This window comes from Entelurus aequoreus, linkage group LG05 (assembly GCF_033978785.1).
Source record: "Entelurus aequoreus isolate RoL-2023_Sb linkage group LG05, RoL_Eaeq_v1.1, whole genome shotgun sequence".
NCBI lineage: Eukaryota > Metazoa > Chordata > Actinopteri > Syngnathiformes > Syngnathidae > Entelurus > Entelurus aequoreus.
Window position 1 is genome coordinate 41913856 of NC_084735.1, and position 19515 is coordinate 41933370.

At 41.4% G+C, this 19515-nt stretch overlaps 1 protein-coding gene across 2 annotated transcripts in view; it reads right to left on the reverse strand.

The window, feature by feature from the left end:
• The window catches only part of gabrb4 (gamma-aminobutyric acid type A receptor subunit beta4), a 154990-nt gene that overhangs the window by 9662 nt on the left and 125813 nt on the right, over positions 1 to 19515 (reverse strand). For both annotated transcript variants that reach the window (XM_062048128.1, XM_062048127.1), the window contains exons 6-7: positions 16134 to 16271; positions 9212 to 9364 (exon numbers count right to left, since the gene is read on the reverse strand). In XM_062048128.1, coding sequence (XP_061904112.1) covers positions 9212 to 9364; positions 16134 to 16271 — 291 coding nt within the window. The remainder of the gene's footprint in view (positions 1 to 9211; positions 9365 to 16133; positions 16272 to 19515) is intronic.

A 19515-nucleotide genomic window follows, 5' to 3' on the forward strand; every position in this document is an offset into this window, starting at 1 on the left:
CACCGTAGGACATATACTATTTGATATGCAGCTCATTTTTATGTGACACTTATTGAAATATCTTGTGTGTCATCATGCACCAAAGTGCACTTATAGCTTGTTTTAAAATGTCTCTGACAATCTTGCACTTTCTGTTTTGGAAATGACATGAATGTTTGTGCCACTGCTTAATAACTGTTCAATAAATACAGTTTTGCTAAATTGACTTAGTTGTGATTCCCCTCTCTGCATGAAAGTTTAACATGAGCATTTATTAATGCAGTATGAACAAGAATGTTTTAATGTAGACACATAGAATCATCATACTGCTGTGATTATATGCATCAATTGTTCATTCAAGGCTAAGGCAAAATATCGAGATATATATTGTGTATCGCGATATGGCCTGAAAATATTGAGATATTAAAAAAAGGCCATATCGCCCAGCCCTACTCTAGTGCGCCTTATATATGTTTTTTTCCTTCTTTATTATGCATTTTCGGCCGGTGCGACTTATACTCCGGAGCGATTTATAATCCGAAAAAAACGGTAACTTTGTTTTCCAACCATGGGAAGGAAGAAAGTGAGTGTGAAGGTCAGTGCTGAGAAGAAGTGAATGACAGCCATTCAATAAAAAAAAAAGGCATCAACAAAAACATGACCATATAGCCAACTTGAAGAAGCAATTTGAGCGTATCACTGCAGGTCTGCACAGTACTGAAGCAGAATGAGTCTAATGTCAACCAAGGATGTTAAAATAGTACCGTAGGAAGGGGATTCATATGGCCCCATCCGTCGTGGTTTACCTGACACATGAAACGTCACAATTTGGGGGGGGGGGGCTTGTGTGTTTTGTGGCCAGTCCAATTTTTCCCACAGCATTAGTTGCTATGTAAAGTTGCACTTTCCATAATTTTTAGCAGACTGCATTACAAAATGATTAACCCCCCGACCCTCTCTTCCTTTCACGCGGGCTCATATGAGTCCCTTCCCTAATGTAACTAGTGGACACTTAGTAATGAAAATATGAAACTGCTGATGGTGTGTTTGACGGAGAAGCAGCTGGAAGGAGATATCATAGCAGTCCATTCTTCAAGGTCAATACAAGGGTTTCAAAATTTAATCTGTACGAACCGAAAAACGATTTGATTACAAAAGTATGGCCATTTCTTAGCGTTTGGAAAGCAGCGGTAAACAATAGCGACTGCACGACTAATCTAAACACCCATCTGTTGTGACAGCATGAAGACACTCAAGCGGGCAAAGTGGGATCTAGGGACGCTAATGCTAGCAGAGCTACCAACTGGCAAGACAATGACACTGATTTGAACTACTTCCAGCCCCAACTTTGCCACAACTCTCACAGCATCTACTGCACTGTTCATGGTGCTAAAGATAAAGACCTAGCTGCACAGTAAGCAGAACGGCGACTTATAAAAGTATTTGAGCTTCTACCCTAAATCTACTGTTTAGTTTACGTGGTGGCACTTGATTGTATCTTGCACTTGTGTTACTGTGGTGTTATAACACCTCTGCTTGATGCACAGCTTGCTTTTCTCTGTATTTTATTGTTGATACCTGAGAACACAACAGTAAAAACATGGCAGCTTTTCCAAAAGTGTTTTGTTTACATCTTTTTTTCGTCAAGTTTATGGATTGCAATGCCTTAAAGTTGATAGTTCTATTTGCTCATAATTAATACCAGAACCGCCTGTTTTGTCGGTGGCTATTTAACAAATAAACACATGACCTTATTCTTACACGATACATGATTAATGCATTAAATCAAAATATTGTTAGTAAGTCGTACGGTAACCCATCTATGTAGATTCATATCGGATCGCCATTTAAGGTACAGATACACACCCCTAGTAAATGCTGTACATTATTATTACATGACTTTATAAAACTACTTTGGTTTTTAGTAGTACATCTATTGTATTATTTTTCATACATTAGTTGTGATCTAAAATATTGTTCATAAAAGGCAATGTAACATGTTTAATTTGTGCTCTTTTAAGGGACTGGGCAAGCGTCAATTAGATTGATTTCAATTATTTTATTGGGTGGCATTAAATTGAGAGAGCTCCATCACATAACTAATTAAATGCTCGTAAGTTGAGGTACTTTTGTAACCTATTCAAAACAATAGTTCTGTTTACAACATGCAAATACACTCTGAGAATAATAAAAAAAAACATGCATATATTTATCTATCCTATTGTGGTTTATTTATGTTGTCTTTTAATTCAATATGCTTAAACTTGCTTTTCATATAGTTTCATATAACACAGCAGTGGCGTGCAGTCAAGAAAGGCAGATCAGGTATAGCACCACACAAAAAAAACGAATAATGACAATACTGTATTGTCAGTTGAACTGTGTTATAAATGTATTTTCTGTATATATTTTTTTATTTTATTTTAACACTTACTTAAAAATCCCTGATCAAATACAGGGCAGAAACCTGAGATGACGGCACACTCCTTCATAAACTGGGATGGATTGAGCGTGTTGGCTTGTGTTTGTCAGCATGATATTAGCAAAAATATTTATTACAAAACACGACTTGTGATGTTTTTAAAGTAAGTGAGGCTTGATCATTTTTGCTAATTCGACAGTAAACTGCAGATACATTTCATACTGTACACGGTGAGACACTCAGTACCACCGTGGGGAGGGCGTACGTGAACTAGCAGGTGCTAGCATCTTTATACAACTAAAATAAAATAAGTAGAACTTTTGCAACAAAGTAAATTATTCCCGAGCGTGGCCACCGCTGCTGCTCACTGCTCCCCTCACCTCCCAGGGGGTGAACATGGGGATGGGTCAAATGCAGAGGATACTTTTACCACATCTAGTGTGTGCGTGTGTGTGTGTGTTTGTGACTATTTAACTTTAACTTTAATTCCTAGAGAAGGCCAAGGACATATACCTATTTTACAAATGAAGTTAATGGGATTAAAAATTACTTGAAAACAAAATGTTTACCTAAAGTGAATTATTTTCTTCTCTTTTCTCTGTATCTCTTAATAAGAAACCAGTATCAATTAACATTAGTAAAATAAGGTGAACAAAAAATAAAAACATGTAAAGCTTTAAAGGGGAACTGCACTTTTTTATTTTTTAGAATTTTGCCCATCGTTCACAATCATTATGGGGGACAGGAACACATATGTCTTTTTTGGGGGGAATTTTAAAGATAATAAAAAACACTTTGAAGATGCGGCTAATATGAGTCACAATTGCAGCCTTCAAAGAACTCTAAAACAACTTCAAAACCCTCCATCAACGTTTTATATGCACACTACAAGTCTATATATAATGTAGTAACAGACAATATTTACCGTATTTTGATCATTTAAATCAATGCCGGAAATAATTCTTCTTATTTCAGTTTCCATTGCAGCGCACGTCAGACAATGTGTGTTCCAACTTCTGGATACAAAACGCTTGTGTGTTCTAATCATGGCAGACTTGGTAACAAACAATGAAGATGACTATTTTGGAGAAATGAGGATTCATAACCTTATCTTTTTTAATCTGAATTTATGGAGGATGAACTACTACTTCCAGAAGCTAACACAAAAGAAGAGTGTGACGTGAAATGAAGCCGATAGAGTGAGGTGAAAGTGAATCTAAGTTACAAAATGTGGAACTTGAAGCCAAGCAATTTCGACATAAATGGAGTGCTTACCCATAATTAACTAGAAAAATATGTCCTTGGCCAGCTTGACCAAACAGACAACTGTCCATCGAGTCAGTCACACTTTATATTGATCATTAACACACAGCATGTCATGTGTGTATCATGACAGAGAGCATACACTGTCTAGCTAGCTGTGTATGAACAAAACATGAAATGTGGGCTAATACTTTACAGATACTGTAATATTGTACATGTTTTTCAGTCTGTACAGATTAGTGTCTGTCGCATTGTGCTGTGCATTACAAACTCAAACGCGTTTCGTGCTGACATATGAAATACGTTTTTTTAATGAAGACACATAACCGAACCGAGAGGGATGAGTTGCTTATTACTGTAGTGCAACAGTGTTTTTAATGGTCTGCTTTTATTTGGAAGGCCTGACTTATTGGACGACAGGATGAGCTGACCAGAAGCTGTGTTACTCAAGCAATATAATTTGAATATGTTTAGATATAATTTTATGGGTTGTTTTTCATGAAAGTATCGAAACTGGAATGGCAAAATCTTCATGGAAAACTGGAGGGTTGTTCAAAATGTTAACAGGTGTTCAAAATGGATCCCTACATGTCAGTCAGATGTTAACTCAGACAAGAAAATTATTGATTATAGTGAACAATGTTTAAATACACATTGAATGTTTATCATTTATGTACAGGGGTAACTTGGCTCACGACTGTCCGAGCTCACAAGTTTTTTGGTATACAAACTGTCGGCTAATTGGTATGGTTTAGGTGGTGATGTGTTAGGAGCCTCCACACAGATGGTTGCCATAAGATCCCACCAAAACATCGAGTGTCTCATTATAGCTAAACACCGGACGTATAGCTTGCTAGTATTTATTTATTTATTTGGTTATTCCATTTGGTTGGTCTAATGTATGGAGTAATTTTGGTTGTGCTTACCGACCTCGAAGTTATTTTATTTGTTACATGGTGAAATGATAAGTGTGACCAGTAGATGGCCGTCACACATAAGAGATACGTATAGACTGCAATATGATGGCAGTCACACACAAGAGATACGTGTAGACTGCAATATGACTCAAGTAAACAACACCAAAATGGTATATGATCCATTGAAAATAAAGAACATTACGCATGGCGCTCAAAAATCAATCAAAATAATTTAGTTCGACTTTGGTAGGCTATGAAGCCGCACCGCTTTATGGATTGTACTGTGCTTCAACATAAGAGTATTATTATGGGGTGTGTGTGTATAAGGTAAGACATATTATCTGGCATTTTGTTTCGCAATATTATGCAAAAGCAACTTTTCTTACCTTCTGGTACCTGCTGATCTGTATCTGGGATCTACATAAGTTCTGAAAATTTGCGCGGGTCCGCCTTTGTAGTCTGTGCTGACACCGTAGCCAATATACTTCTTGTTTTTCTCTATCTTCTTGTTATGGGACATTCATCCTCCGCTGTTGCCATTTCTAATATAAAGTAGTGTAAAGATCTTACTTATATCTGTCAGTAAAATCACCATGAAAGCGCTAAAACATACCGGTGTAGTGAGTTAACAGTATTTATCCAAAGAACTTTAGTTATTAGAGTTCCGGTTGGACGTTTTTTCACGGGACACATTTCCGGCGTTGTTATTGCATGAGTGAACCACGGATGAGGAGATGCTACTCTGTTATTGATTTAAGTAAAGTCTGGATGTCATTAAAACAGTTAGCTTCATCTTTTGACACTTCTTCCACTCCCGTCCTTGCTCGCTACACCGCTACAACAAAGATGACGGAGAAAAGATGCTGCCGAAGGTGAGCCAAATAAATTAGACCGCACACAAAACGGTGCATCCTGAAGCAACTGTCAGAAAGCGGCTTGAAGATGGTCTGTAAAACATAATCTATGCAACATTTTGACCAAAGAACCACCATTACATGTTATGTAGACCACAAGGAAGTGTTTTACATTTAGAAGAAATATATAATAATATGACCCCTTTAACCCTTGTGTGGTGTTCGGGTCTGTGGGACCCGTTTTCGATTTTTATTAAAAGAAAAATGATACAATTAATACATTTTTCAAACTGAGACTCACTGGCTTTGGCTCATTTTCTGTGAAGAACATATATCAGAATACCTATTTAATGAACACACACCATACACCCCCCCTACACATTTCTATTACATATAAGATGTCCGGGGTCCACTGGACCCGGGGCTAATAGAAGTGTAGAAATTGATGTTCTGTGTACAACACGCACGCACACACACACACACACACACACACACACACACACAGCAGGCATAGACGGGGAGGACAGAGTGTAGGTACACAGAACATCAGAGGGTCAAATGTGCGACAAAATGAGAGCAGACAGTGTTGACAAACAATGTTGCAACCTTGTGTGGGAAGCGCAGGTGCAGAAACACAAAAGAAGAATCCCTGTGGGATGCAGAAACTGGCAGAGAATTGTCCATGCAACGTTCATATTGTTGTTACTCAGCCAGTATTTGTGGGTTTTAGACTTAGACTTACACTTACTTTTTATTGTCGTTCAAATTTGAACTTTACAGTACAGATAAGAACGACATTTTGTTGCATTAGCTGGTTGGCAGTGCAGGATAAAAAAGCAATAAGGTGCAGATATAAATAAATAGATTACTGTACAGATAAATATATTGCACTTTTGCATATGCATCCACGTTTATGGATATATGTTATATTGTCTTTATATTCCAGCGAGTTCATCCATTTTTGGGGGGAATTGAGGGGATTATTATGATGCGTTCAAGAGTCTTACGACCTGAGGGAAGAAGCTGTTACAGAACCTGGAGGTTCTGCTACAGAGGCTGCGGACCTCTTTTTAGAGTCCATCAGTGAAAACAGTCCTTGGTGGGGTTGAGAGGAGTCTCTGCAGATTTTCTGAGCCCTGGTCAGGCAGCGGCTTTTTGCGATCTCCTGGATAGAAGGAAGAGGAGTCCTGATGATCTTTTCCGCCGTCCTCACCACTCTCTGGAGAGACTTCCAGTCTGAGGCACTGCAGGCTCCAGTCCAGACAGAGATGCAGTTGGTCAGTAGGCTCTCTATAGTGCCTCTGTAGAATGTGGTGAGAATGGGGGGAGGGAGCTGTGCTCTTTTCATCCCACGCAAAAAGTGCATGCGCTGCTGAGCTCTTTTTACAAGAGCTCCGGTGTGTAGGGACAAGGTCATATTGTCAGTTATCTGCACCCCCAGGAACTTGGTGCTGCTTACCATCTCCACCGCTGCGCCGTTGATGAAGAGTGGAGCGTGGCTGGACTGGTGCTTCCTGAAGTCGAAGATGATCTCCTTGGTCTTGTCGACATTCAGGACCTGGTTGTTGGTTCTGCACCAGTCAACCAGATGTTTCACCTCCTCCCTGTAGTCCATGTAGTTGTTGTCACGGATGAGGCCCACTACTGTCGTGTACTTCACAAAGTGGTTAGTAGTGGACCTGGCGCAGCAGTCTTGGGTCATCAACGTGAACAGCAGCGGACTCAGGATGCAGCCCTGGGGGGAGCCGGTGCTCAGGGAGATGGCACTGGAGGTGTTGTTGCCCACTCTTACAGACTGGGGTCTGTCTGTGAGGAAGTCAAGCAGCCAGTTGCAAAGAGGGGTACTGAATCCAGGGGGGGCCAGTTTGCTCACCAAGTGCTGCGGGATGATGGTGTTGAATGCCGAGTTGAAGTCCAGAAAAAACATCCGCACGTGTGTGTCCTTTCCTTCCAGATGTGCTAAGCTCAGGTGGAGTGCAGAGGAGGTATGGGTCGAATGTGGGGGGAAGTCTGGAGACAATGTATTCCTTTACCAGCCTCTCGAAGCACTTCATTACAGATGTTTTTAGGGATAAGTCAGTATTTTAACATAAAAGTGTTTGAATGTGAGGCATTAAAAGCCACAGAATGCAACGGGTCCATCAGACCCACAAACACTGGCTGAGTAACAACATTATGAACACCACACAAGGGTTAATGCGCCCTATAATCCTCCTTTTGTATGAAAATAGACCTGACTAGACCCGCTCATCGGCAGTGCGCTTTATAATCCGGTGCACCCTATGGTCAGGAAAATACGGTATTTCACAGAGTATATACTGTATCTGCGGCTTATAGTCCGATTCGGCTACTGAATAGAAACATATTTTTTGCCTCTCAAATTTAGTGGATGCCGATTATAGACCGGTGTGCTCTGTAGTCCGAAAAAATGTGGTAATGATAATATGCAAACGCACACGTTGCAAAAACAGGTTGCATTGCAACATTTAAATGGTGACACTTAACAAAGGTGTATGTCAGACCTGGGCATTCTGCGGCCCGCGGGCCGCATCCGGCCCTTTGTGCGTCCCTGTCCGGCCCGCGTGAGGCCAATTATAAATTACAAAATAAATTTAAAAAAGTATCTATGTCGAGTGTGCAATACAACGGTGCTGCTTTTGTTTTGAAAATCGTTATTTGTATTACTTCCGTGTGGACGTATGCGTGATTGTGAGTGAATGTGAACAACTGCAATTACAAAATAAAGTTGAAAAAACATCTATGTCCTGCGCGCAATACAACTGTGCTGCTTTTATTTTGAAAAGTATTATTTATGGGCGTGTGTCCGTGTGTAACCTGCGAGTGAAGGTGCACATGCAGCGACAAGTGATGCACGGTTTACACCCGAGACGCCAAAAAGAGAAAAGTTGATGAGGAATGCCGTGTTTCCAACAACACATGAACTGCAAAGCAACGTCCCCTCACCTAAGGTGCGTGCCTGCGCAATTGCACACTGCTCAAGCGTCCGCTGCGCGCAGCAAGTATATATGCCGCGCACCAAATCAAATCCCATCTGAATTATAATCAAAATAAACATATTTATTCTATGGAATTTTGCAATGCAACTTTGAGTGACAGTGACAACAAGCGGCCCTAACGGTGTTCGTCAACACCGTTCAATTGAACACCGTTCAATTATTGTAACGTCTATCGAGATGCTTCGAGGACAGGAATTATATCCATCACTTTATTGAACAAAACTGTTTATATTCGGACATAACCACACCAAAAACATGAGTAAAACAATTCTATCTCGAAAAACTAGTCATTTTCTGCCGTACAAACCAGGCCAAAACCAACTTGTCATCTGTCACCAACACGCATAGCACTAAACCACTGGTGCGTTTAAGGCCACACAAAAAGTCGGACAACTCAAACACCACACAAAGTTACACTATGACTCCTCAGTCATACGTGTGCTTATTTTACTGTCATTTATTATTAATGTTAATTTCTATATATTAGTCATGGAATGCTGTTACACACACTATGTTGAAGTATTACTATTATTATTATTATTATTATTATTATTTATCTTACGGTATATATCAAAAATAATATTGAGCAAAATTTAATTGAAATATTGTCGATGTGGCCCTCCAGCAGTGCTCGGGTAGCTCATGCGGCCCCCGGTAAAAATTAATTGCCCACCCCTGGTGTATGTGGTTACTCTGGTAGTGATTTGATTAAAATTGGACCAATTAGACCTTTTCCAATATTTAATGGCGATGACTTACCCAGGGCCACCCGAGCTGCAGAGGCATCATAATTGATCCAGAAAGAGACCCAAGAAAGAATGGTGATCAAGATGGAGGGCATATATGTCTGCAAGATGAAATATCCAATGTTCCTCTTAATCCTGAAACTCAGCGAAAGTCTGGGATAAGAACCTGTAAGCAGAAACAACCACAGCATGGATAAGATCAGGGAAGAGTCAAAAAAAAAAAAAAAAGCAAGAGGAAAAGTGTTAAGGGCTCCAAACTGTGCACTTCACAACGTGCATGGTAGTCATTTCTCCGTTTGTTCAGATGGAGCACTTAATTTCCCCAAAGCGATGGATTCCTTTCCAGGGACAAGTTCGATTCCAATTAAACATGGGACAAAGTCGCAAACACGGCAGATTTTTCTGCAAGCCCCTATCTCAGCAGGCCGCTCCAGCATCCCTCTGAGACTTGTCACAGAGAGCTGCTCGCTGTTTCCTTCCCTCTCCTTCTGTCCTCTAAACATTACTGAAAGGCCATTTTAAAAGGTGATTGCAATGCACGGCTGCACACTAAAGGACAAAACACATCGCTTTAAAGCAACGGAGTCACTCATTTTCGTGGATATTTTGCTGAGAAATGTCAAATAGTTGTACTAAAACTTCTCTTTTATTGCAGTTAGATTCAAACAAGCAGGGAAATAAAATGCTGATGCAAAAAGCAGTAAAAGCAACCATGCAGGATCTCACTGCTTCAGCTATATGGACTTATTTATAGTTTGGAAGCTGGACAGATTACTTCAAGAATAGGTAAATCTAAAACATCTGGCCTTTTATTGCAAATTTGTCTCCGAAGATAAGTTTTAATCTTACAGAGCGTTTTGTTTGACGCAACCCCACATTGACAAATGACCTCATCATTTTCAGATTGGTGTAAATCTTTTAATGAATCAATATGTTTTGCATATGCGCTTCAACAAATGGGAGACAAACCCTCGCCAGTCACCAGCGTACGTCCAAGATTCATGCCGGCAATAAATGTTCATAGATTTCACTTAACTCAAACACTAGAATTACAATTTATCTCAGCTTTTGTCAGGATGCCTGTATGCTATCTGCAATGCAATAACATTGGCACATTTACACAAAATACAAAACATCATATTATTTGGCTCTTTTTCTCCTCTATACACCCTTGCAGTAAGTCACAATTCGAAATGTGGCTTTTGCAATATGCCATAATAACCAAATGGTAGACTTTGGCCAAAGTCAAATTGTTAACAAAAGTGAAGAGTTACTTCCAAGTTCATGCAAAATATTGCAATTTCAATTTACACCGTTGCATCGCTGAAGTACTTCCCGTTTCCCAGAATCCATTGTGGCGCTTGCAAGTACAGCGGAACCTCAATTTCCGTAAACCTCATTCTACGTAGTTGTTGATTAATGAACCACAGACAGAATGAACATATGCAATGGTGTGTGAACCTTGTCTCAGTGTACGAATGTTTAACCCATTGTGCAATCTACTAATAAAAGTTTAATCAATTCAATCAATCAATCAATTGTGCGTCTTTCAGCGCTGAAATGTTGTGCTCAGTAGCACAGCGTTTGTGGGTAGGCTAATAGACAAACTATTGTGCTAATTCAGTCAGAAGTGTGTGCCTTTTAAGTGTGTTTTAGCTCTTTTAGCCCATTTTTCTAGTTTTACTCGTTTCAATAGTCTAAAGAAAGCAACGGACAAGCGAACAATTCCGGAAGTATTTACACCGTTGTTGACACTACTCCTCCCTTCTCCCCCTTTCATCTGCTGCACACCAAGAACACTAACCAACAAGATGGAGTGGATTTTATTTCGAATTCTTAATTATTGTTGCAACTCGGCTGTTAATATTCTAGATATTTGTGATTTCAAACTGAGTGCACAACAGTGCTAGTGACAGTGTGTGTGCGTGTCAGCAGGGCAGCTGAAAATGAGGAGGAACGTTCAGCTAGTTGTTGTTTTGATGGTGTTAGTAAATAGAACATTGATTAACTTCTTGTTGTGTTTCTTTATATACAGTACTGTATAGCACATTGTATTGTGTTAAAAGTGTACAAACATTTACTACAACATGGATTTGTATCGAGGCTGTAACCCATTATTCATTTTTACATTGTTTTTTGCTTCACTATACAAACTTTATTTAAAATCTCTCTTCAAGAACCACTTAATTTCCTAATTCGAGGTTCAACTGTAGCTGTTGCTGAAGTTACAAATCACTGTTGTTTGTCATTCTCTTTAGTAGTCTAGTTGTGTATGTGCTATGTGCTGTGGTATCAATGTGTTTGGACTTGATATTTGCCTTTTTGAACAGATCGGCGATCGGCTGATCTTAATTTAACCACAGCTGTGTATCAATGCTTTACATGGCTAAAGATTGTACTCATGGGTAGGGCTGTAACTAGGATTTGACAAATACCAAGGTTACAAATTGGTGGTCCAAGAGGAGCTTTGAAGGGCTAAAATCACGAGTATGCCAGCACCATATAAATAATGTTACCTTGAGCAACACAAATCATTTCCAGAATAACAAAAGCTTTAATTGAGGTAGAACTATCACGTGTTATATTATCTAACATCTTTGACTATCAGCATGATTTGGTGACAGTCCACTTTTTTTATTAATATGCTAACATTTAGTGTACTAAATCATTTTAACATAATTAAAACATAAAAAATAAACCTTCCTGTATTTTCAACTATGAGCAGGGACTAAACCCACGACCTTCTGTATGGCAACTGGGAATTAATGACGTTGCCATAAGGCAAGGTTGTTACCATATTCTTATCAGTGACAGAGCACGATATGGCCAGGAGTACGTTTGGGGTAAAAAATGATATGCTCCGCCTTGTCATCGAATAATTTACATTTGACATGCGATTATTTATGCAAAACGGGCTCCCCACAGATCGCAAAGACCAACACACAGCTAAGTTTAGGGCAGGCGGGTTTGACCTCTGTGAGCAGAAACTGGCTGACATGACAACGGTATTTTCCCAACAGCGTTTAGCATCACTTTCATTAGATGAAAGCAACATTAGTTGCGTCAGTATAATTTAATTGTAAGGTTATGTTGACAGCACATTTCGGATCAGATGATGTTTATGGTAAAATTGGACTACATTGTGTTACGTTGCTGGAGTTGTAGCCGGCTGCGCATGACCAAAGATTGTATATTGTGATAGGATGATCTACCGCATAGTTGTCACGTGGGGGTTTACGCTTGCTGCGCGGTTGTTCTCCCAATGCACACTGACGGCTCCGGACCAAGACGTGTAGGTAGGAATGATTTATTGATCATAAATCATCCAAAAACACAAGACAAGAAAAACGGATGCGTGCCGAACGCACGCGGAAGCTAAGGCTAAAACTTAGCGCAGGAAACAAAGAATCTAAACTTAGCATGGACTTGACCATGTAGTACTCACAAAACATTACGCTGACAGGTTGCATGAAGAAAAACAATGAAGCCACACCGAGTGACCGGAAAAGACAGGCTTAAATAGAAGTCTCTGATTAGCAACAGGTGCGTGTCCGGAAAACCAGCGGCAGGTGAAAATAATGAGTAACCATGGTGACAAAACAAACAAGGAAGTGCACAAAAACAACTAAAGTAGTCCAAAACTAACAGAATATAACTAAACAAAACATGATCCGGACCACGGATCATGACAGAGCCTCCCCCTTAAGGACAGATTCTAGATGTCCAAAAAAAAACAAGAACAAAACACTAGCAGGGTCAAAAGTCACGGGCGGGCGGAGGGAGGACTTGGAGGTGGGTCGCCAGGCCAAGTGTCCCCGAATCCACCGAGGCAAAGTCAAGTGGCGGCGGCGAGTGGAACGCCGCTGCAGCAGGCGAGGCGGGCGACCAGGGAATGGCCACATTCGTGGCCGACGGGGAGGTGGGCGCATTTGGCGAGGCGGACGACCAGGGAGCGGCCACATCTGTGGTCGACGGGGAGGTGGGCGCGTCGGCGCCTTCATGGCAGGCTTGGACGTCGCAGCGGGCGAGTCAGGCGTGGTAGCAGGTACCGGCGACGAGTCAGGCGTGGGAGCAGGTACCGGCGGCGAGTCAGGCGTGGGAGCAGGTACCGGTGGCGAGTCAGGCGTGGGAGCAGGTACCGGCGGCGAGTCAGGCGTGGGAGCAGGTACCGGCGGCGAGTCAGGCGTGGGTGCAGGTACCGGCGGCGAGTCAGGCGTGGGTGCAGGTACCGGTGTCTGGCGAGGAGCAGGTACCGGTGTCTGGCGAGGAGCAGGAACCGGTGTCTGGCGAGGAGCAGGAACCGGTGTCTGGCGTGGTGCAGGAACCGGTGTCTGGCGTGGTAAAGGAACCGTTGTATGGCGAGGTGCAGGCACCGGTGCCAGCCGAGGTGCAGGGACGGGTGCCAGCCGAGGAGCAGGTACGGGTGCGAGCCGAGAAGCAGGTACGGGTGCCAGCCGAGGAGCAGGTACAGGAACTGGAGATGGTGGCGTCCGCAGGCCCACCGGAGATGATGGTGGCGTCCGCAGGCCCACCGGACAAGATGGTGGCGTCAGCAGGCCCACCGGACAAGATGGTGGCGTCTGCAGGTCCACCGGACAAGATGGTGGCGTCTGCAGGCCCACCGGACAAGATGGTGGCGTCTGCAGGCCCACCCGGGCAGAGGTTAGCCATGACCATGGCGGAGGTGGTCTAGCTGGGGGTAGCGGCTTGGCATGCCGACGGACTGGTGGTGGAGGACGGGCTGGAGGTTGTGGCTTGGCAGGCCGAAAGACTGGTGGTGGCGGCCGGGATGAAGGTTGCTGCCTGGCTGGGCGCAGCTGAGCAGCCCCACCAGCACAGCTCCCGGCCCCAGCCCCCCCCTCAAGGGGCGGATACCAGACGCGCTCCGGAATAGTCTTTAAGGGTGGGTGGCGGGAGGCCAGGAGGGGGGTAGAAGCCTCCCCTTTAAATTGTCCAAACTGTCTTTCTGTATTCCCCACCTGATTTTGCGTGGGTGGACAAAAAGAAAATGTCCGTGATTTGGGCGGGGCTTGAGTCCTATGGGGCGGAGACAAAGTCACTGGGGGCGGAGGTGATTGAAGTTGACAAAATCTAACTTGTGAAAAAATGTCCTGATAATATTTTATTTTAGGAATTAAGTCTTTTGGAGGCGGCTGACAGAAAGAGTTAGCAGATTGAAAAAAAAGGTCCTGGTCTCTGACGTCATCGGAAGTGGGCGGAGTGAAGTTGTCAGCACGGGTCTCCAGCTGACTGACAGCCCAATTGGTAAACTGTTTGGCAAAATGAGTGATGGGATTACCAAACAATGGCGGCGAGAAAGACTGGGCTGCATGTGGCGTGCTGTGTTCCGGAGGAGGAGTTTGGGGGAACGACGCGTCTTGGCGGCGAAACGACGCCTTTCTGGCTGGCTTCCGCCTTCGCCAGCGTGTCTCCATCTCCTCGTGGCCAGGTGCGAAAGAACATGATGGTGGCTTCATTTCTGTCACGTAGGGGTTTACGCTTGCTGCGCGGTTGTTCTCCCAATGCACACTGACGGCTCCGGACCACGACGTGTAGGTAGGAATGATTTATTGATCATAAATCATCCAAAAACACAAGACAAGAAAAACGGATGCGTGCCGAACGCACGTGGAAGCTAAGGCTAAAACTTAGCGCAGGAAACAAAGAATCTAAACTTAGCATGGACTTGAAACCAGTAGTACTCACAAAACGTTACGCTGACAGGTTGCATGAAGAAAAACAATGAAGCCACACCGAGTGACCGGAAAAGACAGGCTTAAATAGAAGTCTCTGATTAGCAACAGGTGCGTGTCCGGAAAACCAGCGGCAGGTGAAAATAATGAGTAACCATGGTGACAAAACAAACAAGGAAGTGCACAAAAACAACTAAGGAAGTCCAAAACTAACAGAATATAACTAAACAAAACATGATCCGGACCACGGATCATGACAATAGTGATGTACAGTGCATACGATGACCTACACAAAGTACATCTGCAGTCAAATACAGAGGACATGACCTCAGTGTCCTTAATGGTAGTTACGACCATGCTTACGTGAAGACACAATTACACTTCCATATTCTTTGTTACACACATGCAGAAGTTGCATGAATTCCAGGGGGTGCGTGTTTTGCCAGAACACATTTGGGAGCAAGCTGCAACAAACGCGTCATCTATCTACAGTGCGAATCCGCTTCTAAGATACCAATCCTCACCACCATGGCGGAAAAAAGACAATGTTTTTTTCAAGTATCATCACAGGAGAACTAGAGTAAAATGAATAGCTAAGCATGCTACACACACACACACATGCACACACACACACACACACACACACACACACACACACACACACACACACACACACACACACACACACACACACACACACACACACACACACACACACACACACACACACACACACACACTGAGCAGGACAACACAAGAAGCTAAACGTAAAGCTTCAATGTAAAGTTGGGGTGATCGATCCAGATGCTCATACTATCAATACCTAGTAAAGTATCAATATATAAACAATACTAAAGTGATTAGATTGATATTTTCTTTTTCTTGTTCTTATTACTACAAAATACATTTTGGGTCGTTTTTGTTATTGTTACGTGTCTGTATACAGGAAGGCGTTGAGGACTCAAATAATTAAATTTTTTTTTGCTTTTGTTTACTTATTGTGCACTACATTATTTTGTTAAAACAAAATGCATGTAGCATTCAATATCAAAACAACAACTAATTCTAAATTTGATAAGATAAGCTTTAAAAGAGTGTTATTGTGTTTACTTTAGTTACTTGCTATGAAACATTCTCAGTTCTATAATCTATTGTCAAAGTATCTAACTAGAAGTAGGATCTGGATCAAAGGCCAAAAATGTTGATGGGGACATCGATCCAACTTATGTCAGCAAATCTTACCTGTGCTGAACCTGACATCCCTGGACACCAAGCGAATGTCCACAATGGAGAATTGAGGTAACTCCAACTTGTCGACCCCTGTCACAGCACTGTCCCCTCCTTGCCAAAAGAACACAATGTCATCCGTGGTGTATCCGTCTATCGAACAACCCGGCAAGACATGGGAAAAGAAAGAAAAAATTGGTTAGAAAAAAGTATTTTTAAAATAACCATGAAACAGGATTATGTTGCCAGTGCAAGACAAGAGTTTGGGCAAATAGTGGAGGTCCCTCTGACGAATGACGCTCTCTACTGTAAAGTCATTCAGATCTGAACAGATAGCTTGACTTCTGGAGAACATTGCACTGAGAAACGATATTACATCCCGGAATGACTTCATGGAGACATTTATTATTCCCACAAAAAACAAAGCTGTGAGCAAACAACGTCTGATGTGGTTACTCACTTTGGAACTAGAGCAGACATTCTGTGTCTGACCTGCCACCCACACATAAAGCACACCACCAACACACAGTTTTGTTGCCACTCACCATTGGTTGTAGCTTATGGACGCTTGCAACACTCTGTCTGCTGTATTTAACGATAACCAAGAAACTTGCATTGCTTTTATTTTGTCTGTTAGTCAATTTTATAATTTTACCTAGTCAGGTAGCTTGGGAGAAAATAGATAATGCAGCTTGCCTGCCTGGAGAACAACAGAATAACCTAAACTAGCAGTGATAATAGAATTAGACAAATTTATAATTGAATAAGGGGAAGGAACAGAAATGAAAACTTTTGCAAGAGACTCTTTATTAAATAACATAACAGTTGACTGTTCTAGTCTTTCTATGGTTATTTTTTGAATTCCTTAAACGCATCAATTTATCGCCCTGGTCAAAATTGTGCTGATGAAAAACTATACATGCCTCAGTCCCAGTTTCATGCATGGTTATATGTCGCTCATGAAGTAATCATTAGTTGCAGTAAGGTGATTGGTTCGTGATGGACTAGTTCCTTGTGCACACATTGGTAAAGTCTTTACGTTGGTTTTTATCCCTCATGTACAATCAAACATGTTTATTATGTTTATGTTCCACTTTTTCAGAAATTTTTATTATGAATAATTACTTTTTACCTGGCCATTGTATTGCATTTAAGGGTAATTACTAAAACAAGGGTGGCTCAGTTTTCACACGTCCACTTTTTCGTATGATACTTTTTTTGGACAACATTTTTCACTGTAAAGCGTCTCGCCTACCATTACAGCGCGTGACAAACAAATCAGTTTGCAGGTGTATCGTTCCGTGTAACTGGGTACCCAAACAAAGAGGGAAGGCAGCAAAAAAAATAGTTGCGAGTGATAAAGATTGTGAAAACAACTATTGAGTTCAAGAATATGTTGTCGCAAAGTACAACGGTTGCGGCGGTTTGGCTCTACTCTCCACTCCATCCTGGCCGTCTTTGTCAACGAAAGTCTTCAATACTGTAATTGCATTACTGTGGAGAGGTTTGTCAACGACATTCAACTAGCCATCGTGACATCAAATACTAAACGATTTAGCCAGCATGAAATTTCCGTCACACCTCGCCTATTCCAAAATCACGTGGCTTTTTCCTCACAGTTTCTGTTATTACAGTGTAATGATTATTTTTACCTGTGTTAATGACACCATGATACAACATTTGTATTATAATCCTTAAACAAAGTAACAGTGAAACTCAATGTATTAATCACTGAACGGTGAACTGGGGGTGGGATTAAATAAATTATCTTCTTCCCATTCCCTTTCAGGCAAAACTGGATCATCATTACATACTGTACATTACATTTTGCATTATATTAATTTATATATCATTATGTGTTGTCTACCTTGCAATTATTTTTTTTATGTCATTGCCTGAAATAAATAATTAAAAATGAAATGATCTCTCATGACTGTTTTCCGACTTTCTGGATTTTGGTTTGACTTCCTGCTATGTGTTCTTTTTCCGTTATCCACTTCCTGTTCTTGCTTGTCTTTCAGTGACTTTACCTCTGCCCCAGAGCACTGGTTTTCTCCACTTTCCCTGATTGGCAATCAGGAGGTTTTGTTTGTCAGTGTCATCAGTTTGATGGTGCTGGTTCTTATATTGCTTTAAGGGTGTCCCGATTCGATATCGATCTGATCGAATGATATTTGCTTGTATCTAAAATCTCTGATATAAGTTTAGATACAAGCAAAGCTGGACAGCCAGTTACCATCTAAATGTCCTCCAATAAGCACACATGGTTGGTCTTTCCTTGGACTTTAGTGAAGTCATTTACAAAAGTTAAACATATGGGCTATCAGTAGATACGAGCAGCTAAGCACACAATAGCACACAACACAAGTTAGACATAGGTAATCAGTGTCCTTAATTGAACAACATTACAGTCTTTGTCAATATAAACAAGTACACAATATTTAGAGTTGTCTATTACTTACAAATACAAAGTGTCCCATAGCCAATATATCTGCATCATTCAATTTGCAGCGATATGAACTTGACTTATGGAATCATTGTGACCTCTAATTAAAACAAATGACCACTTCATACTAATTTAAAGACAGCATGAATACGTTAACAATAAATTGATTAGTGTTTTTCATACATATCATTGTTCTCTGTTTGTGTAATTTCTAACATTCCACTCTTCAAGAATGGTATATCGATATTGGCCAATACTCAAGTCTCCATTATAGGTATTAAGTGAAATAGTTGGGACATGCCTAATCCTGTTCATTGTGTTAGCGTTTCTGCTTTAAATTGATATTCCTATATTCTGGATGCTCTTTGCATTTCTTCCTTAAGTGGTTTTGATACATATGGTTGATTACCTTGTCCACGCTGGTCCTACCTCCTTTTTTCATCATTAAATATATTTTAACCTGCACGTCGCCAGCCATCTCTGCATCTTGTGGTCACAGCGCCAGCCGGCATGCTCTAGTGTACTGTAAAATGTTTCTTCTAAGAAACATTGTACATACAAACCTGTTCTACGGACAAGAAAAAAACCTTAACTTTGTGTTCATAGAGCCTGAAAAGATATTCCAAGCTGACTTCCTTCTATTGAGCTACCTCTCTTCTAGCTTCCCACCCAGCATTAATACTTTATCAGCTTGTGTCAGTTGCCAGGCGGTCCTGCACATTCTCAGCTTGCAGCACAATCAAAAGTGATCACAGTGGTAGATTTATGTCAGTGGGCCAGTAGGCAATTCACTACGGCTGGATCTCTTAGCGTCTTACTACATTTAACATTCTACTCGCGACATGTACAGACCTGGGTGGCATTAAAATCACTTAGAGACCAGAAGTCATTAGCATTAAATCTTCCTATGTGGTAGGAAGGTAAGGAAATGTCACATTGTTCGTGGAATTG